Consider the following 21,566-nt stretch of genomic DNA (forward strand, 5'->3'; position numbering starts at 1 on the left):
TTTCTTGATGTATTAAGTTCTGACATCATTTATTTCATGCTACTGTAGAGGGGGAGCCAGCACTGCTCATGCCGCACACCCTCCCATCTTTCCAGCATTTTGATATCATTTTAATGGAATCCAAAAATGGTGTTTATGTTGCCATGACCCTGTGACTGTGGGTCACCACAGGGCCCAAGTCGTACCCTATCGTTATTTTCCTTGTTCAGCCCTTTGCTTTTCTGGGAGTATGTACTTGTCTTTCTTCTCTTGAAATCTTGTTTGAAGCACTGTATTTTCTGCTCCTGCTCCCAGACCTCTGAGCCCAGGCGTTCTCTTTCAAGGCCCTTCCTGCCGGAGCCCCGTCCTCCGGAGCGCTTGCCCCACTCCCCTGCCCTGTGGACAGGTGGCCACCCCCTGCCCCTCACCCCGGCCCGGCTGCCGAGCACCCTGACCTTGACTTCTCTTCAGGTTGTGGGCACTGTTTTTCTGGGTCCCACGTCTTCATTATTTTGCACAATAATTCTTCATCGTTCCAAATCTGTTCTGTTGGCATTTGTACATGTAAGACCCAGTGGGGCAGAGAAAAGGTCTCCCCTCTTTTTTAAGACTCTTGCAAATTGAAGAAACATTTTGAATCATTTAAGCAACACTACTAGTTTAAAATGCTCGTGAACAGTTTTCTGGTACCAATTATGCATTGGAATGCCAAAGATGAAATTGTTTTAGTGTCTCCTGAAACTTCGCTACAGCCCGTGATTATTAACCAGACACGTGCCAAGAGAGACTCCAGCCTGAGGCAGATGGTTTTTTGGTTTGTTTTTTTTTTTGAATTTTAGAATTTTATTTATTTTTTTATACAGCAGGTTCTTATTAGTTATCTGTTTTATACATATTAGTGTGTATATGTCAATCCCAATCTCCCACTTCATCCCACCACCCTCCCCCTCCGCCACTTTCCCCCCTTGGTGTCCATACGTGTGTTCTCTACATCTGTGTCTCTATTTCTGCCCTGCAAACCGGTTCATCTGTACCATTTTTCTAGGGTCCACATATATGCGTTAATAATGTTAACGCAGATGTTGATGAAGTAGGTGCCTATTATTTCTGCCCGCAAAGAGCAGCGGCCTAGAGAGGAGGGGGAGCTGATAGCTCAGCCGTGGGGCGCGAGAAGCCGGCCTCTGGCCTCCGAGTGCCACAGCCACTGCTGCTTCCTCAGCGGCGGGGAAATAGTTAACTTCTTGCCCATTACTCTCGAAATTTTATAATTAGCCCCCATCGAAGGAAGAGGCCAGGCCACAGGAGTGGGTTGTGTCGTGTTAGAAGTGCAGTTGATACCTTGTCCGCAGTGGGGTTAGGGAATGGAGGGCAACATAATAAAAATCCTGGCTGCTAGAATATATCGTTTGCCATGTATATGGGTGACCAGTTTTCAGAGAATTCACATATATAGTGAGATGTCACAGGACTGTACTGCATCCCTCAGCGCCTTCAGTGGGGGTGGAATCCTCATCACCCCCATGGCCCTCCTGTGTCTGGGGTGCCCACCAGTGGAGAACACTGGTTAACATGGGGCCTGTAACACATAACAAATGATCACGTTAAAATGTGGCTCATTTCAAAGCATGTAAAATGCTTCTGGTTTGGGTGCCCCCCGAAGTGAAAGGCTTGCGGTACAGGTCTTCCCGGAACAGGAAGCACGGTGAGGGGTGGAAGCGAGACGGAGAGGGGGACCTGTGTGTTGGTGACCCCTGGGCAGGGCACCCCCTGGGGGGCCGCATGGAACACATCTCAGCGTGGGTGCCGTGCGGCCTGAGGGGGCTGGAGGTGGACCCCTAGCACTCGTTTCCCCCTGGCCGAGATCACATCCAGGAGTGCTTGCCTCCAGACATGTCTGCTGCCCACACTCAGGCCAGGTGCCCCCGCTGGGCCCAGGGGCATCTTCAGGCTGAAGGTGCAGGTGCTCAGGCTGGAGGAGGTCAGAAGTCGTGGGCTGACACTGCAGGGACCTCTGGGCTGGGGGACATGCAGGCCCTGACAGCCTCTGCCGCGGTGATAGAGAAACCCACGCCTTTGCTGACCTCGATCCCATGAGGGCCTGAAACAAGCCGCCCCGGGTCCTGAAGGCTGGAGCCACCCCCGCGTGGACGTGGACGGGAGGAGAAGAGAGTAAGAATAATGCGAAAGACAGCCGGGCACCCCGCCCTCACTGCCACTTCGCATGCCTAAGAGGGTTTTTGTAAACAATGGGGAATTAGAAAATAAAATTAGATTGCACGATTTCAGATGGGAACGGATGCCTCCTTGCCTGACTTTTTCCTTTTTTAATTCCCACGAAAACCTCAAGCAGAGTTAATAATGTATGAAAATTAGGTACCATGTGTGCACATTGCTTTGTAATGTTTTTATTAAGCAGCCAGTTGATTTAAAAATAACACAACATGACAGTTGACATAATGGCAGATGCTTCAGAGTGTATGGAAACATCCTCTTTGAGTGTTCTGTCAGATTTTCCATTACACAAGGACATTTTTAAAAAAGAAGCTTTCAGAATTATCACATAATATGAAATTATATCAAGTTACAATTCGATAAAACAAAGTTGCCCAAATATAAATTCCAATTGCTTTTTAAAAAATGGCTTAGTCAACTAGAGCTAATCTGTGGAAGTAGGTTTCTACAGATTGTTTAAAATTCCACAGTAGATTCACACTTCTGTCTTCTCGGAGTTTTGCGAGTCTCATAGGCTGATGGGAATTTGCCTTTTCTTCTTCCCCCTTCCCACTCTCTGCCCTCTGGCCTGTAGGCAGCGGAAAGAAACAGGGAGAAGCAAAAGGTCATGGAGCCAGGGGTGTCCAGTAGCTCAGGAGATGTCCCACCCATGGCACGGGGGCATCGGGCTTGGGGGGAGGCGCCCTTTCCCGGCCTTGAGCGCCGTCCTCCATCATTCCCCGAAGGGTCCACCCCTGAAGGGGTCCCCGCCTGACGTGGAGGGACTGTGGGCTGCTCTGGTCGCTGTGTGGGGCCTCTTGGACTTTCCTGCATCTCTAGGCGGTGCTGGCAGGCCGCCTCCGGTGTGTGTGGTCGAGGGGAGCCCCGGGATTCCACCTGACCCCAGGAGGCCCGTGGAGGTGGAGTATTGCTCCACTCCACAGTGCGTCTTGCTTACTGCCTCGAACGTGTTAGTTATTCAGCAAAACAGTTCTCTGGTGTCAGCGTGCTCTGCAGGGTGAGAGAATGGTCAACACGCTGGTTTCAATGACTCGGCACAGTCAGGGCATCTTTTCCTGGCGGTAGGAGTTGGTGGACACAGGAAAGACAGCGAACCTCGTGGAGTGAAGGTTCTAGCGCTGTTGAAAAGGGTTCACGGGCTGGTGGGTTTGGGGCATTTTGTCCTTTGGCTCCTGTCCTTCTAAGGGGACGCGCCAGCCATGTCCTTCTTCTGCAGCTTCCTGTGGTTGCCCGCTCGTGCCTTCTGACATCAGCGGGGCCACAGGTGTGGGCCAGCGCCCGCGGAGCCATCATACCTTGTGGTATTTTACAACGTAATTGCAGAGGGGACATTTGATCTTTATGACTTTCTTGGAATCTTTGCAAGGGGTTGGTTGGAACAGAACCTTTCCATCTACATCACGGTCTATAAAAATCCTAGTAACTGGCTTCATGGGGCTCACGCTTTTCTTTTGTTTCTTTCTTCACTCTCTAATTAGATTTTGCTCCTTCACGGGACAGAACAGTCTGGCCGGAAATGACCAGCATTAAAATACCTCAAAGGCAGGGCTGTACCTGGCATCGCCCTAGCAAGATCACAGCAGGGTTGGCTGCCCGGACCTGGGGTAACCTCAGAAGCCCCTGTCCAGGTGAGCTTCGGCCTCAAAGGAGCCAGGTCGACCGGGGGCTCGGCTGGGAGTCTGGTGGCCTGAGGCTCCTCCCAGCCTGGCCACTGCCTGGCCATGGCCTTGAACTTTCTCTCTCAACTGACTCCACTTCCCGTGCGCTCAGAAGCAATCTGGGAGTAATAATACCTGCTCTTGACTCCTCGGAATGCTCAGCGTGACAAATTGGTTGTCACAATCCAAGGGGCCATTTATTTCCCTAGTGTGAAGACAGACTGTAAAGGGATGAAATTAAATTCTCAGGTTATACTCATGGGCCCTTTGAGGAAGGAGCTGACCCTTTTAGTCAACTGTAGTCTAAAAAAGAAGAAGAGGAAGACCTGAAATAGTTTTTGTGGGACTTATGTGAACGTACAAAAGCATCTACAAGAAACTGTAATTTTTCACATTTCTCCAAATCGTGTTGGAAGCAAGTCTGAGACATCGTCTCGCTCGGAGAATTACCCTTCCATCAGGGGTTGCTGGGCACCTGTTTTGTTTGGAAACGACTTGCAAAGAAACCATCTCTCTTGAACCCCTCCAAAACCGCTTCTAGTGCCTGTCAGCTGCGTGGTTTGGACGTTCCCGAAAGAGGCAGGCGGGTGGTGGCAACTGCAGACACAGACCTCTCTGCCAGCTCCTTTGAACCCTCCCAGCCTGGATTGGTGTCCGCAGCTGCAGAGCAGAGCCCTTGGCTGGGCCTCCCCTGCACACGTGGAATCTCGGGGGCGCCCAGAGTCTGACTGTACGCAGAGCGCGTCCTGGGAGCTTGTGGTGTCCACGGCAGCCTGGAGGGGCTCCTTCATTTAATGTTCTATGTCATCGTCCACTGGGTCAGCCCACAGGGTGAAGGGATCTGCCTTTGGAGATGCTTCAGCAGCGCTGTTCTATGAGAAAGACCCGGGCAGGTAGGAGTAGCTCACGCGTCTCAGAGCCCGTCCTCCGGTGCCCAGGGCAGGCGACCTGGCAGTAGAGGCACAGAGGACAAACGGCCAGCCCGAGGGTCTCCGCTTCTCCCCTTCCAGTGGTCTGCGGTCCGCCCCCTGCCCCGGGAGGGGTCCCTCCTCTGGAGCGCCCACACGGCGCCCTGCTCTGTGGGTCCCACGTGTTTCCTTCTCTTGTGCTGCTGAAGAGCATTAGTTACGCCGCCGACAGGGGCTCGAGCCGGAGCCTCCCGTCCCCCAGAGGCCGTCACCTGGTCACTCCCCGCCCCCATGCTCATTTGTCCAGTGTCTCATGCGCACTGCGGACTGCCCATCACCACGGCCGTGGTCATCAATGGAGACTCAGGGCTCTCCCACACCTATCCCCCCAGCCGGCCAGCATCCCGTTTGTGCCCCAGTCCTGGGTGACAGTGACCCCACAGTGCGCTGACCCCATGCGCTCCCGGCCGGACGCCCCCCTTACCGTGGGTGCTGCGCCCCGGGCAGGACTTAACCCCCTCCCCTGCTTCTCCTGGTGGCCTTGACCTCACTCGGCCCCTCGCTCCTCAGCCTGTCTCGTGCAGCCCTTGATGTCCAGTTCAGTCACCTCTGTGTCATCACCCTGTGCCCGGGGGGCCTGCAGCGTGGCTGGTGGTGAAGCGCGAACACAGAGCCCCATGCTGGTCCTGGGAGGCCTTCTCCTCCCTCCTCCAGGGACTCCTGTCCCGCCCTCAGCCCTGCTTCCGTCAGCCCTCCCAGAACTTGGGGGCCTGCCCCCCACCCTCCGTGAGCCCTCCACATGCTGGCCGCCCTGTGTTCCCTGCTATGATGCTCTGATGCTCACTGCTTTCCGGGGCTGCCCCGTGTCAGTGGCCGGCCTGGGCCAGACTGGTCTCCGTCACCCTGGTCCTCCTCTCCCGCTGCCACTGACGGGCCCCACTGCAGGGCCTTTCCTTGGGTCAGGATCAGGGCCCCTGGAGAGCTCCCTCTGGGCCCTCTTGTCTTTGGGGGCTTCCCCATCCTGCTTCCTCCTCCAGCCTCGTTTCCGGCTCACTCAGCTTAGGTTTGCGCCTTCTGATTCTTCAGCCACAGGGTGGAAACACACAGTCACGTTGAGGTCCTACGGCGGCTTGCTGCTGGACCACCGCGGAGCAGGATCCGCGTTAGGGCAGAGGAGGCTGAGGTCCCTGCGTGTTCTCCACCAGCGAGGACAAGTGCTTCAGGCAGGATGCTGGGGGCGCCGGCGCCCTCGGCTTCACTTCAGAGTGGGGATGGTGATGGTGCCCTCGTGCATGCCGAGGGCTGAGAACAGAGCCTGGCAGTGGGAGCTGCCAGTTATTTACGTGATGGGCAGTCGGCCCCAGGAAAGCCAGCGCTCTGCTTGGTTCTCCTCTGTGTCCCTGGCACCTAGGGCAGGGCATGACGTGTAGCCCAGTGCTCAATAAATATCTCTGAAATGAAGTTCATAGATTAAGGAAGAGGGGCCGTGTGATGCCCTGGAAAGAATGTGGAGTTTGGCGTCTAGAGGCCTGGTCCCGTCTCTGCCTTTTGCACCCTGTGCATGACACCTGAGCAAGCCCCCCACCCTTTTGAAGGCCCGTTTCTCCTTTACTTCAATGAGTGTGTGATGAGATGCTTTGTTTTCAGCTGCACATGCTCCAAACCTGGCCGAGTGTGGCTGAAACAGGGAGGAGCTTAGTGACCCACCCCCCAAAAGGATGGCTGATTCCTCTGGCTTGGCTTTACCCCTCCCCGGAGGTGTCTCTGTACCCCTGGACACCCCATCTCGTTCCAAGAGCTGCCACCACTCCAGAGGTCTTTGTCCGTCCCCAGGTCTCCATGCACCTCTGTTTATTTGGGAGAGAAACCTTTCTCTGAAGCCCCCTGGTGGTCCCTCAGGTCCTGGTGGCTGTGAATGCTGTCCCCTGACCATGTGACAGCAGGCTCAGACAGTGCAACTTCTGAGCAGAAGGCTGCTCATGCCAGCAGGGAGAGAGGAGGGAGCTGGAGGATGACTATAGCGTAGGCTGCCGACAGTGGCTTCTCCAGGGGACGCTGATGAGAATACAACTGTTACGGGGTTGTTCAGAGCAGTCGAGATCAGGTGGGCGGAGGTGCAAAGCGGGGTACCTATGGAGGGCTCTATCTACCCCATTTACTTTATACCTTTGTGCAGATGCTTGTTTAAAAAGAAAATGTGAATGCCCTGGTAGGGCTTGTGGGTGGGTGGGTGGGGCTTGTCCTCTGCAGTGTGGCCGCAGTCTCCATCCTGCCCTAAAGTCTTATAGTTACTTCACTCATTTTGCTTCTGCCTGGTCCCTCAGGGCATTATTACATTTGCAGGCCCCCGTGACAGAGCATTGTTCAACTAGTTTATTTGTACATTAGGCAATCAGAGCATGGTCATCTTAATTAAAAAGAAAGTTCTTTATTTTCTCAGTGGATTTAGGCGTGAGTCAGGGAGGTTTGGGTCTAGATATTCCAGCCCGCCCTCACTGGCCCCCCTCTTCAGAGATCCACCGTGAGAGGCATGGGCTGGCCTTGGGACAGTTACCTGGCCCCTGGCCGTGTCTTGTGCCTGGAGTTGCCTTTGGAAGGTTTGGGTTTCTCTTTAAGGCGCTAGAGCCTGTATGGTTTGGACACTGTCTCCTTTGCAATATGGACACTCTCAGATGATTAAAAAGCAAAGAAACAAAGAAACAAAAGTCCTCCATTTTGGTGTCTAGGTCCTGTGTTCACTGGCCTGTGCGGTTTTTATTCTCCTTGACGTAAGTGTGCTCGTTAACCTGAAAGCCGTGGACATGCTACAGGAGTCCGTGTGCAGCACCAATTTCTTTTCTTCTTTTTCTTTCTTTCTCATTTGTTTCCTCAAAAAAAAAAAAAAATCCAATTGCTTTCTTGCCTTAAGATGTAAATTCCACATTTTGGCTGCATTGGATTCCAAGTTTTCCGAGAAAAGGCTTAAATTTATTAGGTTAGTTCACAATGTTCCCTCAGAGAACTTTTACTTTGAGGCGTGGAGCCATATGTGGTTGGGTTGTTTTAAGATAAATAGTGAACGACAATCAGCATTACATTGTTTACAGAAACTCGGGCTGCGCCTGTCCCTTCGGTAATTGTCACTCGTGATTCAGTGATTCACAAGCTTGGTCCAGGGCGGTAGGGATGGAGCTGGGGTGTAAGGCCGCGCTGATGTTTCTGCAGTTCGGCTCAACGTTGATGGCGCCTCTGGGCCAGTGCAGAGTCAGACGGTGCCGTGGGGCCCTGAGCAGCCTCTGGGAAGCCTGCTTCCATTGGGGATTATTCCCCATCACCCTGCCAGGATCTGGCTTCTCCGCAGCATTAAAGAGTAGAAAGCGAGTAACAGGTTGGATCACAAACAAGCCTTTGCATGAGATGGAATCTCAGCAGTGCGGGAGCCTTGGTTTGGTTGTGTCACTGGCGATAGTCAACATTTTTTTATATTTACCTCTGAAGAGGGGAAACAAAACTGAGAGGGCCTCTTGAAATAAAAATCATGCTGTCTCAGTGTCTAACTTGGAACATGTTCACGGTTATATATGTGCATTCGTAGATGTATCCATCCACCTACAGATATGTACACATATAACACACACGTGCAAACACACATACAGACACTGATGTGAATGTAAACGGCTGACAGCAGAAGGCGATTATCACAGTTCACTGCCGAACACTGATTCCCAGATGTTTGGATTTCATGAACTAGGGACATGAAATATAAAAAAGGAAGGGGGCCAGCACGAATTGCCAACTTCATGTTTTCTAAGGTCATTAAGAAATTGTTTTGGTGATAGACGCTAACTAGACTTACGGTGGTGGTCATTTCGCAGTATGTACAGCTATGGAATCGTTATGTTGTACACCTGTAACTAATATAATGTTATACGTCAATTATATCACTATAAAAAATTCTTTTAGTTGTAAAATACACATAACATAAAATTTACCATCCCACCCATTTTTAATTGTACAGCTCAGTACGGTTAAGTACATTCATGTTGTGCATCCAAGATCATTTTGCGAGAAAAAGAGCAAGACAGAAGGGCACCCATTTACCATCCTAATCATTTCTTAGAAGAAAGAGCATTTAACACCAAAAGGGAAACAAGAAAGGAAGGCTGGCATCTTGATGAAGGAAATTCCTCCCACATCTGCGGTAGAATGGCACAGAGAAAAATAATCGTTCATGGAAAAATAATAGTGCAGAGGGAAATATATAGCAAAGAGCTCTGTGTAGCCATTACTCAGATTTTTAAAACGCTAACCTTTTGGTTTAGCAGTGTATACAAGTGTCGAATCATTACATTGTACACCTGAAACTAATATAATGTCTGTCAATTTTATCTCAATTAAAAAGTGCTGGGGCTTCCCTGGTGGCGCAGTGGTTGAGAGTCCGCCTGCCGATGCAGGGGACACGGGTTCGTGCCCCGGTCTGGGGAGATCCCACATGCCACGGAGCAAAAAAAAAAAGAAAGTGCTAGCCTGTTGTCATCTTTGCTCAAGATCATCCTATTCACCGTGCCTGTACCTGAGCTGTTTTTTACCAGGCCATGGCCAGAGGAGCTCAGCTTTGCCACTAAGTGCACAGTTTAGTAGCAGTGATACTTTTTCACAGCAAGACTTTGTTGACGAAGGAAGCTGTGTGTTGGTTTACATCCTGGCACGAGTCTTACTGTCAGTGGTCCGAGGGCCAGTAGCAAGCAGTCCACGTCTGACAGTGGTCAGCAGCTCTGTTCTAGAGCTGGTTTTGTTGTTATAGAAGTGAAAGCTGACAGTTACAGTTGGAGCCCATGTATATTCATCCCACTATGATCCCATTCTCTTCTCTTTCTCCCCAAAGTTAACTGGACTTGCTTGTATGCTCCCAGTCCATCCTCCATCTGCCCATTAGTGGCACGTAGTGCTTTGTGAAAATGGGATCCTACTGTTCTGGCCTCTGAAGCTTACATTGGTTTGTCTAACGTGGGTTTAGAGACATATCTGGTTTTTTATTTTTTATTTTTTTTAATTTTTTTATTTTTTGCGGTACGCGGGCCTCTCACTGTTGCGGCCTCTCCCATTTGCGGAGCACAGGCTCCGGACGCACAGGCTCAGCGGCCATGGCTCATGGGCCCAGCCGCTCCGCGGCATGTGGGATCCTCCCGGACCGGGGCACGAACCCGTGTCCCCTGCATCGGCAGGCGGAGTCTCAACCACTGCACCACCAGGGAAGCCCTAGAGACGTATCTGTTTTGATACATGTCCATCTGCTCTAGATATCGCTCTGTGGGACTGTGCCACGTTCTAGTTACCTGTCCTCCTACAGTGGACTCAGGTTGTTTCTAGGTTCTTGCTAAATACAAGCAATACCACGGTGCACATTCACAGGAGCTTTTCCTGCAACACGAGAGGGAATTTATCCAGGTGAGCTTTCTGGGAAGGGAGTCCTGGGTCAAAGGGGAAGTGAAGCCTTCATTCACAAAATGGAATAGCTTGTTAACCAAGCCGGTTGTTTACTACAGCTGTTCAGGCACCTGGGGTTGGGAGGTGGGGGAGATAATATCATAAGTCCACCATTAATAAACTTGGTTTTCTGGACCAAATTGAGAGCTGCTGATTATTGATCTACCTAAAGATTTAATTCAGAGTCTGAGAATAATAAAGCGATGATCTGGCAGGTTGGTTACAGTAACTTTCCTTTGCGTCTTCCCGGGGCAGAGACCAGCGGGGAGCATCTGGCCCTTCCCTGTTTCCCCCTTTCCACGTGAATGGGAAAATGTTTGCAGACTTGACCTGGGAGGCCCATGAACCTGGGTGTTGCCGTGTCTCAAGCTTTGTCACAGATGGTTTTTATGGTCCAAGAAAATCCCGTGGCCATGGCTTGGCCCGTCTCCTTGGATGAGTTTCTTGGCAGGTCTTTCTGGGGTGGCTGAACCGTTGTGCAGAGTGTCAGCGGATCTGTCTTTCCACTGTCCGGTCTGTGGTCTCTGAACAAGCTGGGGAGACACCCAGGGCAGAAGTGGCCCCGGGTGGCCTGTGGGACGTGTGCCCTGTGGCAGTGTCCCCGTGTAGCCACCACGCAGCCCGCCGGGAGCACCCAGGGTTTGGGCTGTGGACGAGTCAGGCTTCAGTCTCAGGACAAACCGAGGGCCCAGATGATGTCTCATGTGTCTGATGTACTTTATCACAGCCTTCTCTCACCTTCAGCAAATGGTGGAGAAAACAGTGAGTGGGAAGACAAAGTGGTGAGAAAAAAGCTATAGAGACATCAAAGAAAAAAATAACAGACTAAAAGCCTTTTCATTTACAGTCTCTGCTCAGCCTGTCAAAGAAGGCTGTTAGTGGCCCCTCCCCCAAACCCCAAGACAGGCAGAGTGGTGGGGAAATCTGACGGACGTCATACGTCTGATGTGTCTGTATTAAGGATGCTGGTGTCTGACAGACAGACACTTGGTGTGGGATCTGGCATGTCGGAGCCACTGTGATGCCCCATGTTATCAGACAGAAAGCGTTTTTAGTGGTTGCTGCCTGTGAAGTAATTGGTGCTTTGGACATACAGGCACGAGTTTACATTTGTAAAATAATTCTCTTTCTTTTTCATAACCAGCTGTCGAAGCTTGAAAAGCAACAGCAGAGGAAAGAAAAAACCAGAGCCAAAGGGCCTTCTGAATCAAGCAAGGAAAGAAGCGCTCCTCGCAAGGAAGACCGCAGCGCCAGCAGCGGGGCCGAGGGGGACGTGTCCTCGGAGCGGGAGCCGTAGGGGGCCGGGGCGCAGGTAGGGCTCCCCCCGGAGCTGCATCGGCGCCTCTCGTCGGGGTCACCAGTCGGGGTAGAGGACGGGGTGGCTTTGGAGGCAGAGCTTGTTTTATGGCGGTTCCTTGTGGCTTCCTGAGATCTGCTGCCTCCAGGGCAGAGAGAAGAGTTGAGACGCGCCCGCGTCAGGCAACGACTGCAGCTCCTGGCGCTTCTAGAGTGTGGCAGATGGGAGCTCCTGCCTCTGCGCTCTCCTCTCAGCAGCTGCGGGAGGCCTCCCCTCACAGCCTGCGGCCTTCACGTCCCCCGCGCAGCGCTGCCTGTTCACTTTCCCGAGAAGGGAGTGCCTCACGGTTCCCTGTAGCTTGGGTCCACCTCCCTGCCTGGAAGTCACAGGCCTCTGGAGCTTGTCCCAGCTGCCCGATGGCCCTCGGCTCAAGTTCATTCCCCGTGAACACATCACATGGCGGCGTTCACAGGAGCAGGGAGCAGCGAGGAGACAGTCCCGCCAGAGCACCGGGCAGTGCACCGGTGCCAGGACCGCGGGCCAGGTGGACAGGGACGCGGCCGTGGCTCCAGGGAAGGGACATGGGGCTCTTTTGGAGAGCTTGTCTGAAGGCAGGGGTGGAGGAGGGGCCCGGGCCATACAGGGTCTGGTTTTGGAGAAATGTGGGTTTTGTCCTGGGATCATGGCGAACCTTTTGAAAGCTGTCAAGTGCACAGTCAGATCCCGAGTTTCGAAAGGTGACCCCAGCAGCCGTGGGGAGCAGGCTGGAGGCGACAGGCCAGTGACAGGCCAGTTGCAGAAACCAAAGGAGCCAGGCCGGGCGTGCAGTCTGGAGCCTTCGGGTTGTGGACTGTCGATCAAATCAAGTCAGCCTTGGGTTCGCCCTGGAGATGCCACATGGCGAGAGGGAACACTTGTGAGATGGCTTGTGCCTTCTGAAGGGACTGGGGACCAGGAGTCTCCTGCGGAGTGTCCCCAGGATGTCCGCTGCCGGTGCTGGGAAGATTTGCCGAGCCCACGGCGGACCGGCCGGCAGACGTTAGTAGAGCAGACGGGTGGGGTGGAGATCTTGGAAAGGAGGGGTTGCTGAATCGTAGTTTTATGGGGGGCCATGTGGCATTGTCAGTCCTGTAAGGCCCTGCTGACTTTCCCCAGTCACCATGTTCTGTCCAAGTGTAACTCCGGGGAGGTGAAAACCGTGCTCGCGGGTCTGGGCTCACGCATGTCCCACACTCAGGTGAGCAAGAAGCCGGAGTCACAGGGGAGCCTTTCCCACTCGGCCTCATTTGTCTCCCCACCTTGTTCTGGATCTTGACGCTGCGGCCTCAAGCCGTTGGTTTTTATTTGTGAACTGAAACAGTTGTTATAAGTTAGGGAGAGTCTTCTGAATGTGGAATTTGGTGTATAAATAATGTTAAATATTCATGAACACACAGTAACCCTTTTTTTTTTTTTTTTTTTTTTTTGCGGTACGCGGGCCTCCCACCACTACAGCCTCCCCCGCCGCAGAGCGCAGGCTCAGCGGCCATGGCCCACGCTGCGCAGCCGCTCTGCGGCATGTGGGATCCCCCCAAACGGGGGCACGAACCCACGTCCCCTGCACCGGCAGGCAGACTCCCAACCACTGCGCCACCAGGGAAGCCCCACACGGTAACCTTTTATGTGGCATTTATGTTACATAAAACTTCCCCTCCAAGATGCTGAGGATTTGCTCATCACTGACATGGTCGGTTTTGTTGTCAGAAATACCGGCAGTGCTTCTGATTTACGGTCCATCCAGAAATCCGAAATCTGGGGGTGAAACGTGCCACATAAAGACAGTGCACAGGGCTGCTCTTTGGGTTAGTTTTCTAATTGTGCTAATTAATAAAGTGGGTCCAGCAGTGATTCAGAACCTCGTCAGGTGCTTATTTGCATCCTACCAATTTCTGTGTGACAGTGAGTAAGTTATGTAATTTCTGCTTCTTTGGTTTTTCTTCTGTGAACTTAGTGAGTGAAGCTCATCCCTTCAGCGAAGTGGGGAGATGCAGGCGGGTACGAGCCACCATGCCCAGCAGAGCACCCGGGTTTTAGCCACGCTCCCGGATTTGCAGACCTTAAAGGGGTTAGGCTAAGCGACAGCTGGTACTCCATGGATATATTGGGGGATTTGCTGCTCGTGGACATTTGTTGCCCCTTCTGCTGGACTTTGTCATCCCAGTCGACCCCCAAAACCACCACTCAGTGTTCAGATGTCTGTAAGAGCTCAGTTACATGGTGACAGAAGGTAACCTTGGCATTGGCCCTGTTCCACTGAAAAACAGCAGCCCCCCCGCCCCCAGTGAGGGGAGCTGCAGCTTTCATTTGCTGCAGGTTTCATTTACTTTTCTTTAAAAACGGAAAGAGCCCTGGGGAGCCTCACAGGCCCGACGGGGAGCAGCTTTGAGTTTCCGAGGCATGAGGGAGAAAAAAGAGGCGAGAGAAAATGGAATGAGAACCTGCATGATCTTGGGTGTATGTTCCTTTGAAAATGAGCTCAAACCTACTTGGTTCGGAGGACCTCCCCAGGGTGCCGCCATCTCTCTGTCACATTGCAGACATTTCTTATTTTACCAAATGGACGTGAAACTGCTAAAATTAACTTCTCTTTTGTCCTCTGTCTCATTCCTTCGGGCTCCTCCTCTTGCTGGGAGGATTCATGGTTTCCTCTGAGGCTGCAGCTCAGTTTTCCCCCCTTTGTGTCCCACAGCTAAAGGAACGAGGGCTACTTCTCATGAAAAGAGTGTGGTTTCTGCCTGTGATCACAGGCTGCAGTATCCACTCGTTTGAGTATTGACTTAACTGCCGTCATGAATGTGTGCACGAGAGGGGCGCATTTCGAGCCAGCACCCCGTGTTTCTGTCCTCAGATGTCAGCCCTCGAAACCAAGCAAGGAAAAAGTTTGGGAAGCTGCCGTCTGTTTGCTTTTCCAACTTGACCTTTGTCTGTATAGTGAGACTTGTCCTGGCCAAGCACGTTTCTTCCTGATGAGCTAGAGCAGGTGTGTGTGTGCGTGTGTGCGTGTGTGTGTGTGTGTGTGTGCGCACGCGTGTGTGCACGCGTGCGCGCGCGCTCTGTAAAAGGCTATTCCATCACTTTTCACTGTTTTTTTCCCTGTAGAAGGTGGGATCTTTTATTCCCAGAGCTTCACTTTGCTTCCCTGTGTCAACATTCATACCACTTTTCAAGTCCCTGTGCATTTCATGGTATAAAAATACACTATGCCTCTGAGGTAGTGTTTTTAACAACCTTTTCTCAGTGGCTGCCCTAGAGTTTGCAGTATACATTTTGTTTTCTTCTTTTACAGGCATAAGCTAATACTAAAATCCCCAAAACACTTACGGTGTTACTTCATGATATTGAAGGAACATACAATAAGATTTTCAAAGAACACATTGACAAAATATTATTTAATCCAAATTCACTGTTATATGGGCCTATGCTTTTTTTTTTTTTTTTTTTGCTGTATGCAGGCCTCTCATTGTTGTGGCCTCTCCCGTTGCGGAGCACAGGCTCCGGACGCGCAGGCTCAGCGGCCATGGCTCACGGGCCCAGCCGCTCCGCGGCATGTGTGATCCTCCTGGACCAGGGCACGAACCCGTGTCCCCTGCATCGGCAGGCAGACTCTCAACCACTGCGCCACCAGGGAAGCCCGGGCCTAAGCTTTTTAAAATCCATGATGTTTATATTTACTAAGATCTGGAATATTTGAAGAATAATGTGAGGATAATGGGAAATTTTTACAGAATTCTAGGATGCCCAATAATGCCTGGATAGCATATGCAATTAGTGGAAAACAATAATCTATCTTATGTGACATATCAATCAAAGAGAAATGATACCTTCCATTGTGAGGTTAATGAGTTATTCACAATTATGTCATTTATAGGATATAACAGAGTTTGTGGTATACACTTTTAACAAATCTGAGCCCACCTGCAAACAGCCTGGCCTCCTCACCTGTGCAGGTGCCTCATGGCAGCATCTCCCAGTCCCTCCCTTATGTTCCTCGTGACCTGTGTCACTCACGCCACTTTCATGTGTTCCACAACCCAATGCATTGTTACTGTTATCATTTCATAAGTAGTTTTTTAGATGAACTAAGAATAAGAAAAAGAACAGATCTTATTTTACCTTAATTTCATCTCTGATGCTGTCCCTTTCGTTATGTCAGTCCAAGTTTCAGAGCTGTATTGTGTTCCTTCTGCCTGAAGAACTTTGAGCATTTCTTGCAGATCAAAGAGAGTCTTTGTTTCTCCTTCACTTTTGAGGGATAGTTTTGCTGGTATAGAATTCTGGTTTGGTGGTTTCTTTGGTTGAACACCTTAAATATTTTATTCCACTCTCCCCTTGGTGGCATAGTTTCTTCTGAGATGTCCTCTGTAATCCGCAGCCATGTGCCCCCTCCTCCCACTCCGCCTTCAGCTTCTTTCAAGATTTTCTCTTTGCTTTTTTGCAATTTGCACAGGATTTGCCTAGGTGTGGTTGCTGGTTGGTGTTCTCTGCTTCATGGATCTGTGATTCAGTGTCTCCTGTCATTAAGTTTGGGCTGTTCTTGGCCTTTGTTACTTCTCTGTTCTCTCTGCCTTCTCCTTCTGGTGTGTGTATGTTACCCCTTTTGCAACTGCCCCACAGTTCTTGGATGGTCTGTTCCTTTTTCCGTTCCTTCCTCTTTGCAGTTCGGTTTGGGAAGTTTGTAGGGACCTGTCTTCAGGCCCATGATTCCTCCCTTGGCTGATGAGCCTGTCGAAAGCACTCTGCATTTCCTTTTGATTCTTTCTGGCGCTTCCATGTCTCCACTTACATAACCCATCTGTTCTTGTACGTTGTCTACTTTTCCCAGTAGAGCCCTTAACATATTAATCATAGTTATTCTTCCTTGTCTGATAATTCCAGCGTCTGTGTTAAACATCTAAGTCTCATTCTGATGATTGCTTTGGGTTTTCTGAGCTTCTGGAATCTATAAATGTATGTCTTTCAATACATTTGGGGAATTTTAAGCAGTATTTCTTCCAACGTTATTTTTTGCCCTGTTTTCCCTCGTCTTACTGGGAGGAGATTACTGTTCCCAAACCGAAAGTGTTGTTCTGGCCTTTGTTATACAGGATGTTGTTTGCCTGCTCGCTGGTACGGAGCAGGCATATTATGTCACTCTACTGGCACGGAGGTTGGATTTACTTCATGCCCAGGCTTGCTCCTCAGTTGCCTTATTTATGAGAAATAAACTGGCAAGAATCTGGCCATAATAATTGATTCTGTTTATTGCTCAAGTGCAGAGCTAAGCTTGTTGATAACCTAGAGTGTGCTAATAAAGTAGGCACTACCTGTATGTGGATATTTAAATGTAAATTAATTAAAATTAAATAAAGTTTAATTTCCTTAGTCACAGTAGCCACATTTCAAGTGCCCAGTAGCCACATATGGCTGGTGGCTGCTGTGTGGCACAGAGCTGGTACAGGACAGTCAGTCACTGCAGAAAGTTTGCTTGGGCGGCACCAGCCTAGAGGGATCAAAGTAAAGTTTGAGACTGTCATCTGAACCACTGTAAGTTCGGTAAGACGGACATGGTTAAATATATACAAATATACGTTACAAATTCTACATGGGGTAGAATTTAATCCAAAAAACAAAAACTAACTGCTGTCAGAGTTTGTTCCTTCGACAATCAGGCGACATCAGTTGGTTTTTTGTTTTTTCCTGCTTGCTTTATTAGTTCACACCAAGCTTTCCTTTTGCAGTTAAAAATGGCATCACTGTCCCCATGTTCTCACCGCCAAGTTAGGACCCACATGCAGCACTCACGCGCCAGGGGAGTGTCTGCTCTGACAGTTCAGTGGAGGCTTCACTGGGGCTCCTAACTTGCTACAAGGGCTGTGTGAGTCCTTCATTGATAACATCGAATTCCCAGCAACTCATGTTTTTCCATGGAACAGCCTGCCTTTTTTGTGTAAACGAGCTCATATTAGATTCCCAGCTATGACTGGAAGTAAGTAAATAAATAAAACTTGGGTTGGGTTCTTTTGACTGTGGTTTGGAGAGCCAGTCTGTGGTGTGTGCGTATCCTGACTAGCACTCACGTCTTCTGGTTGCTCGAATGGCCTGAAGCCAGAAACAGATGAGCTGGGAGTCAGCATCTTTGAGAGACTCCGTGTTTAAACAAGCTGTTGAGGGATCCCTTGCTCCTGATCCTGGTCTATTCCCTGCTGCCTCCAACAGTTGAATGCAGTGAAAGAGAACCACCCCAGCAGCTTCTTTCATAAGGCCATGAAATGGTGGTGCCAGGCTATTAGACACTTCTTAATGCATTTATAACATTTTCTCTAAGCAGGTGATTCTATGTCTCTCTAATTTTACAAAGTTAGAGACATACTGTCTGCATAAAGGTACTTGCTTTTGTCATAGAACATACTATCGTGGACATCTTCTCGATCGTTCATTCTTTTGTAGTAAACCTTACCATCTCCATCTGCATGGCAAACATTTGAAGCATAAGTTTACTACCGCAGTTCATTAAAGCATGTAGAGTATTTAACTGGTGCAAATGTAAAAGAATAACGTATTCAAGCAGGATCCCAAAGCTCATTTTAAGTTCAAAAGCAAAGGTTTTAATCTGTGCCAAGAAGATAGAGTTCCCCAAGGGTGGAATGTGGGAACTCATTTCAGGATTGCGGTTACTAGTATTGCAGGTGAGGAAAGAGGTATTAAAAGGCCCCAGGTTCTTAAGTTTGGGTTAACATCTTGATTAAAATATAGGAGCAAGTGGGTTGCTTTTCTTGACTTTAAAACGGGAGTATTAAGGTCTCCAGGAATTAGGTTGTGTATTCCCCTTGTGGTTTTTTAGATATCTCCTAGGAAGTAGTGTTGTACTTTGGCAGCCAGGGTTCAGAGCACGAGGGTAGGCCTGGGGGAAATTTTGATCCCTTGTGTGGGTCCAGATAGACCTGAAGAACATGGACAAGCTGCAGTTCCAACCAGCCTTTCCTGTGTGGGCTTGTGAGCCTCAGTGTCAAGCTGGGCTCAAGAATGGAAGGCTGGTCATTCCATGGAGGCGTCTGCTCATAACGTGACCCTTTCTTGAGAACGTGACCTGTGTTGAGTACATCTGGAAGCATGTTCACAGATGTGGCATCACCGCGTGCAAATGACTGTAATCTTTTGAGTTTACTGGAGTTCATCCAGTTAGAGTTTAGGTCTGAGGGAATAGAAACTGCTGTGTGAAGTTTGGGATTTAGTTAAACTTGGATGACAAACGCCTGCCACACAAATCTTGGCACAACCAGCTGGCTTTTGTTGTGGGTTCAGAATTGCAAAAGGAAACGCAGGACGTTTGGACATTTTATACCGAAGAACCTGCCCTCCTTTGAGCAGTATTAAAGATATTCCAAGAACAAGCATTTAGTTTGTACACTGTCCCTATGCTTTCTTTAGGCTCCCCACCCCTCTGCCTCCCTCATTGTTAAAAAGATGTGGAAATGAGACTTTTGTATTTTTTCAAGGGATTTGTCCATCTTATCCATGTCTAATTTGCGGGCATAAAGTTGTGATATACCCTTTTTATTCTTCTAATGTGTGTAAAATCTGTATTGACATTGTCTCTTTGATTCCTGATATTCCTAACTTGTTTTTTCTCTTTTTTCTTGGTAAGTCTGACAAGAAGTGTATCAATTTTATTGACCTTTTCATTTATTTTCTCTTTTGTTTTTCTGTTTGAAACTTCATTCCTTCCTGCTCTTGTTATTCCCCTCCTCCTGCTTGTTTTGGGTTTACTTTGCTTTTATTCTTTTAATTCCTTAAGGTGGAAACTCAGATTATTGACTTAAAAGCTTTCTTATTTTCTAATGTACGCACTTAAAGCTATGAATTTTCCTCTAAGCACTGCTATAGGCGAATGTCACAAATTTTGATTGTTGTATTTCAATTTTCACTCACCTTAAAATATTTTCTAATTTGCCATGTGACTTCTTTTTGATGCAAAGTCCATTTTGAAGTGTGTTGTTTAATTCCCAGATATTTGGTTGGTGGCTTTTTGAGCTCTAAGGGTGAAATTCTAATAAATTGGCATCTCTTTGGTGAGAAGGTATTTGGATTTATACGTGACAAAACGGCAGATTTTTCACAGTAAAGTGAAACACTGTCATTCTCTTGTCGTTGTAAGAACTGAAAGGATATCTCCAGCTATTTTGTTATGCTTGGTCATGTATTTTAATGTGAATTGAAGGCAAATTTTGGGACTCTTCTGAGTAATGTGTCTTATCTTTGTTCTTTTTAGTGCATTATCACTGGGCAGAACTGGATCCTGAAAAATTCATGAAAGATGCTAGGCACCTACTACTTTAAGGATTTGGAACTGAATCCTAAAAAGGAAGATGGAAATAAGAAACTGGGAACCTGAATAGCCCTGCAAAAACAAAAACAAAACAAAATGAACCCACCAAAGTAGCGTTACCGTTTTCTGTTGCTGCTGTGATTTAGTAGAGGAGGGGGTGCTGCCAGTGTGGGGAAGGCACCCCATGCACAGGGCAGGCAAAGAATACACCCAAGCGTTCCCCTCAGAATGGCTGTGTTGGTCCCTCTGATGTCTCAGCTTGCTCTCGGAACAGGCTGGCCCAACATCACTTGTCATCGAGTCCCCCTTTCACACTGTGGTGTATTTCCGCGTGTCCATGGTGGGTCCCAAATGCATTCCTGCTGTCTGTGTTTTTCCCATCACTGGCTAAGCCAGGGCTCCTGTTAGGGTGTAAAGAGAATAGTCATCAGTGATAATGTATTATGTGAGACCTTTGCATCTTGTCAATTTTATCTGTTTTTTCTAAACAGAAATAAACTCCAAAGCTCAACAGACTACTTTATTCTTAAACAAATCCTGCTAATCCTGCTATGTTTCTTTTTAAGGATTTTGTCTGTAGAGATACAATGTGTCTGACCCTTCTCTGTATGTATGTACTTCTTTTCAAATGATTCTTATGCAAGAGGCCTTCCCTGAGTGGTACACACAGGCCCCTGGTTCTATGGTGAGAGCCTGTCTGTGGTGATGTATAGCTGATGCCCTTTTCCTTGGACACAAGACAGCAGGAACGGGGAGTGTATGTGGGAAGGGAATTCTGTTTCAGAAAGGCCAGATAACTGATGCCACGTGCGTGCGGCTCAACTTCTGGTTTATCTGCCTTTGGGACGTGGGGGAGAGGCTTCACCATGTCGGACCACACAGCTGCCCTTTGTCCAGGAGCCGCATGGTTGTCCGTGTATCCAAGTCCCCACAGTAACATGAAGAAAGAACCACATTCTAGCAAAGAGTTTCTCAGTTAGTTTTGATCTAGTGGTACAACGATAGTGATCATTTTTAGACCTTATGGGATGTCAATAGTAATATATCTATTGCCATACATAATATACATTTATATAACATATCTATAATATACTAATGCTTATATTGTTATCCTCTCTTGAAGTACTTCTTGTCTAACTATAGAAGAGACGTCCTTATTTGGCATTTTGGTAATGCTGAAACTTTTTTTAAAGCCTACAGCACGGGCTATTCCCAGGCAATCTCCCATGTAAGTACTAACCATGCCCGACCCTGCTTAGCTTCTGAGACCAGACGAGGTGGGGCGTGTTCAGGGTGGCAATGCTGACACTTGATCTGTGACATTGTAATAACGTCTGAGTCCCTCTACTCTGACCCAGTTGTCTGCTTCAGATAAGAACATAGCTAGAAAATATGAGGGGAAAAAAGCTTTAATCACATCTCCAGTGTATATTCAAGTACTTGGAACATAGAGCTGGACAGGGGTTTGCCAAATTGCCTTATTCTGACCTGATGCAGATGGTCCAGTAGAATCCTCGATGGCGTAAACCTCTCGGTGTGAAATCGCGCCGTCCCGGGTGCAGAGCCTGGTCAGCCCCCCCAGCCCACAGGCACTCCGGTCCGGGGAGCTCTCCCATTTCCGTGGTCTGTGTTGGCTTTTACAGAGTGAATTCAGATTCACGCTAAAGTTAACTTGAATCTCC

The 21,566-nt window shown here is 49.1% G+C and overlaps 1 protein-coding gene across 1 annotated transcript in view; it reads left to right on the forward strand.

Annotated features, from left to right (window-relative positions):
- The window catches only part of DTD1 (D-aminoacyl-tRNA deacylase 1), a 107,560-nt gene extending 87,161 nt beyond the window's left edge, over positions 1-20,399 (forward strand). Inside the window, exons 5-6 of the mRNA XM_030872453.2 lie at positions 11,388-11,555; positions 19,828-20,399. Coding sequence (XP_030728313.1) covers positions 11,388-11,540 — 153 coding nt within the window. The 3' untranslated portion in view covers positions 11,541-11,555; positions 19,828-20,399. The remainder of the gene's footprint in view (positions 1-11,387; positions 11,556-19,827) is intronic.
- The last annotated feature ends 1,167 nt before the right edge of the window (positions 20,400-21,566 follow it).

Source organism: Globicephala melas, chromosome 15 (assembly GCF_963455315.2).
Source record: "Globicephala melas chromosome 15, mGloMel1.2, whole genome shotgun sequence".
Taxonomy (NCBI): Eukaryota; Metazoa; Chordata; class Mammalia; order Artiodactyla; family Delphinidae; genus Globicephala; species Globicephala melas.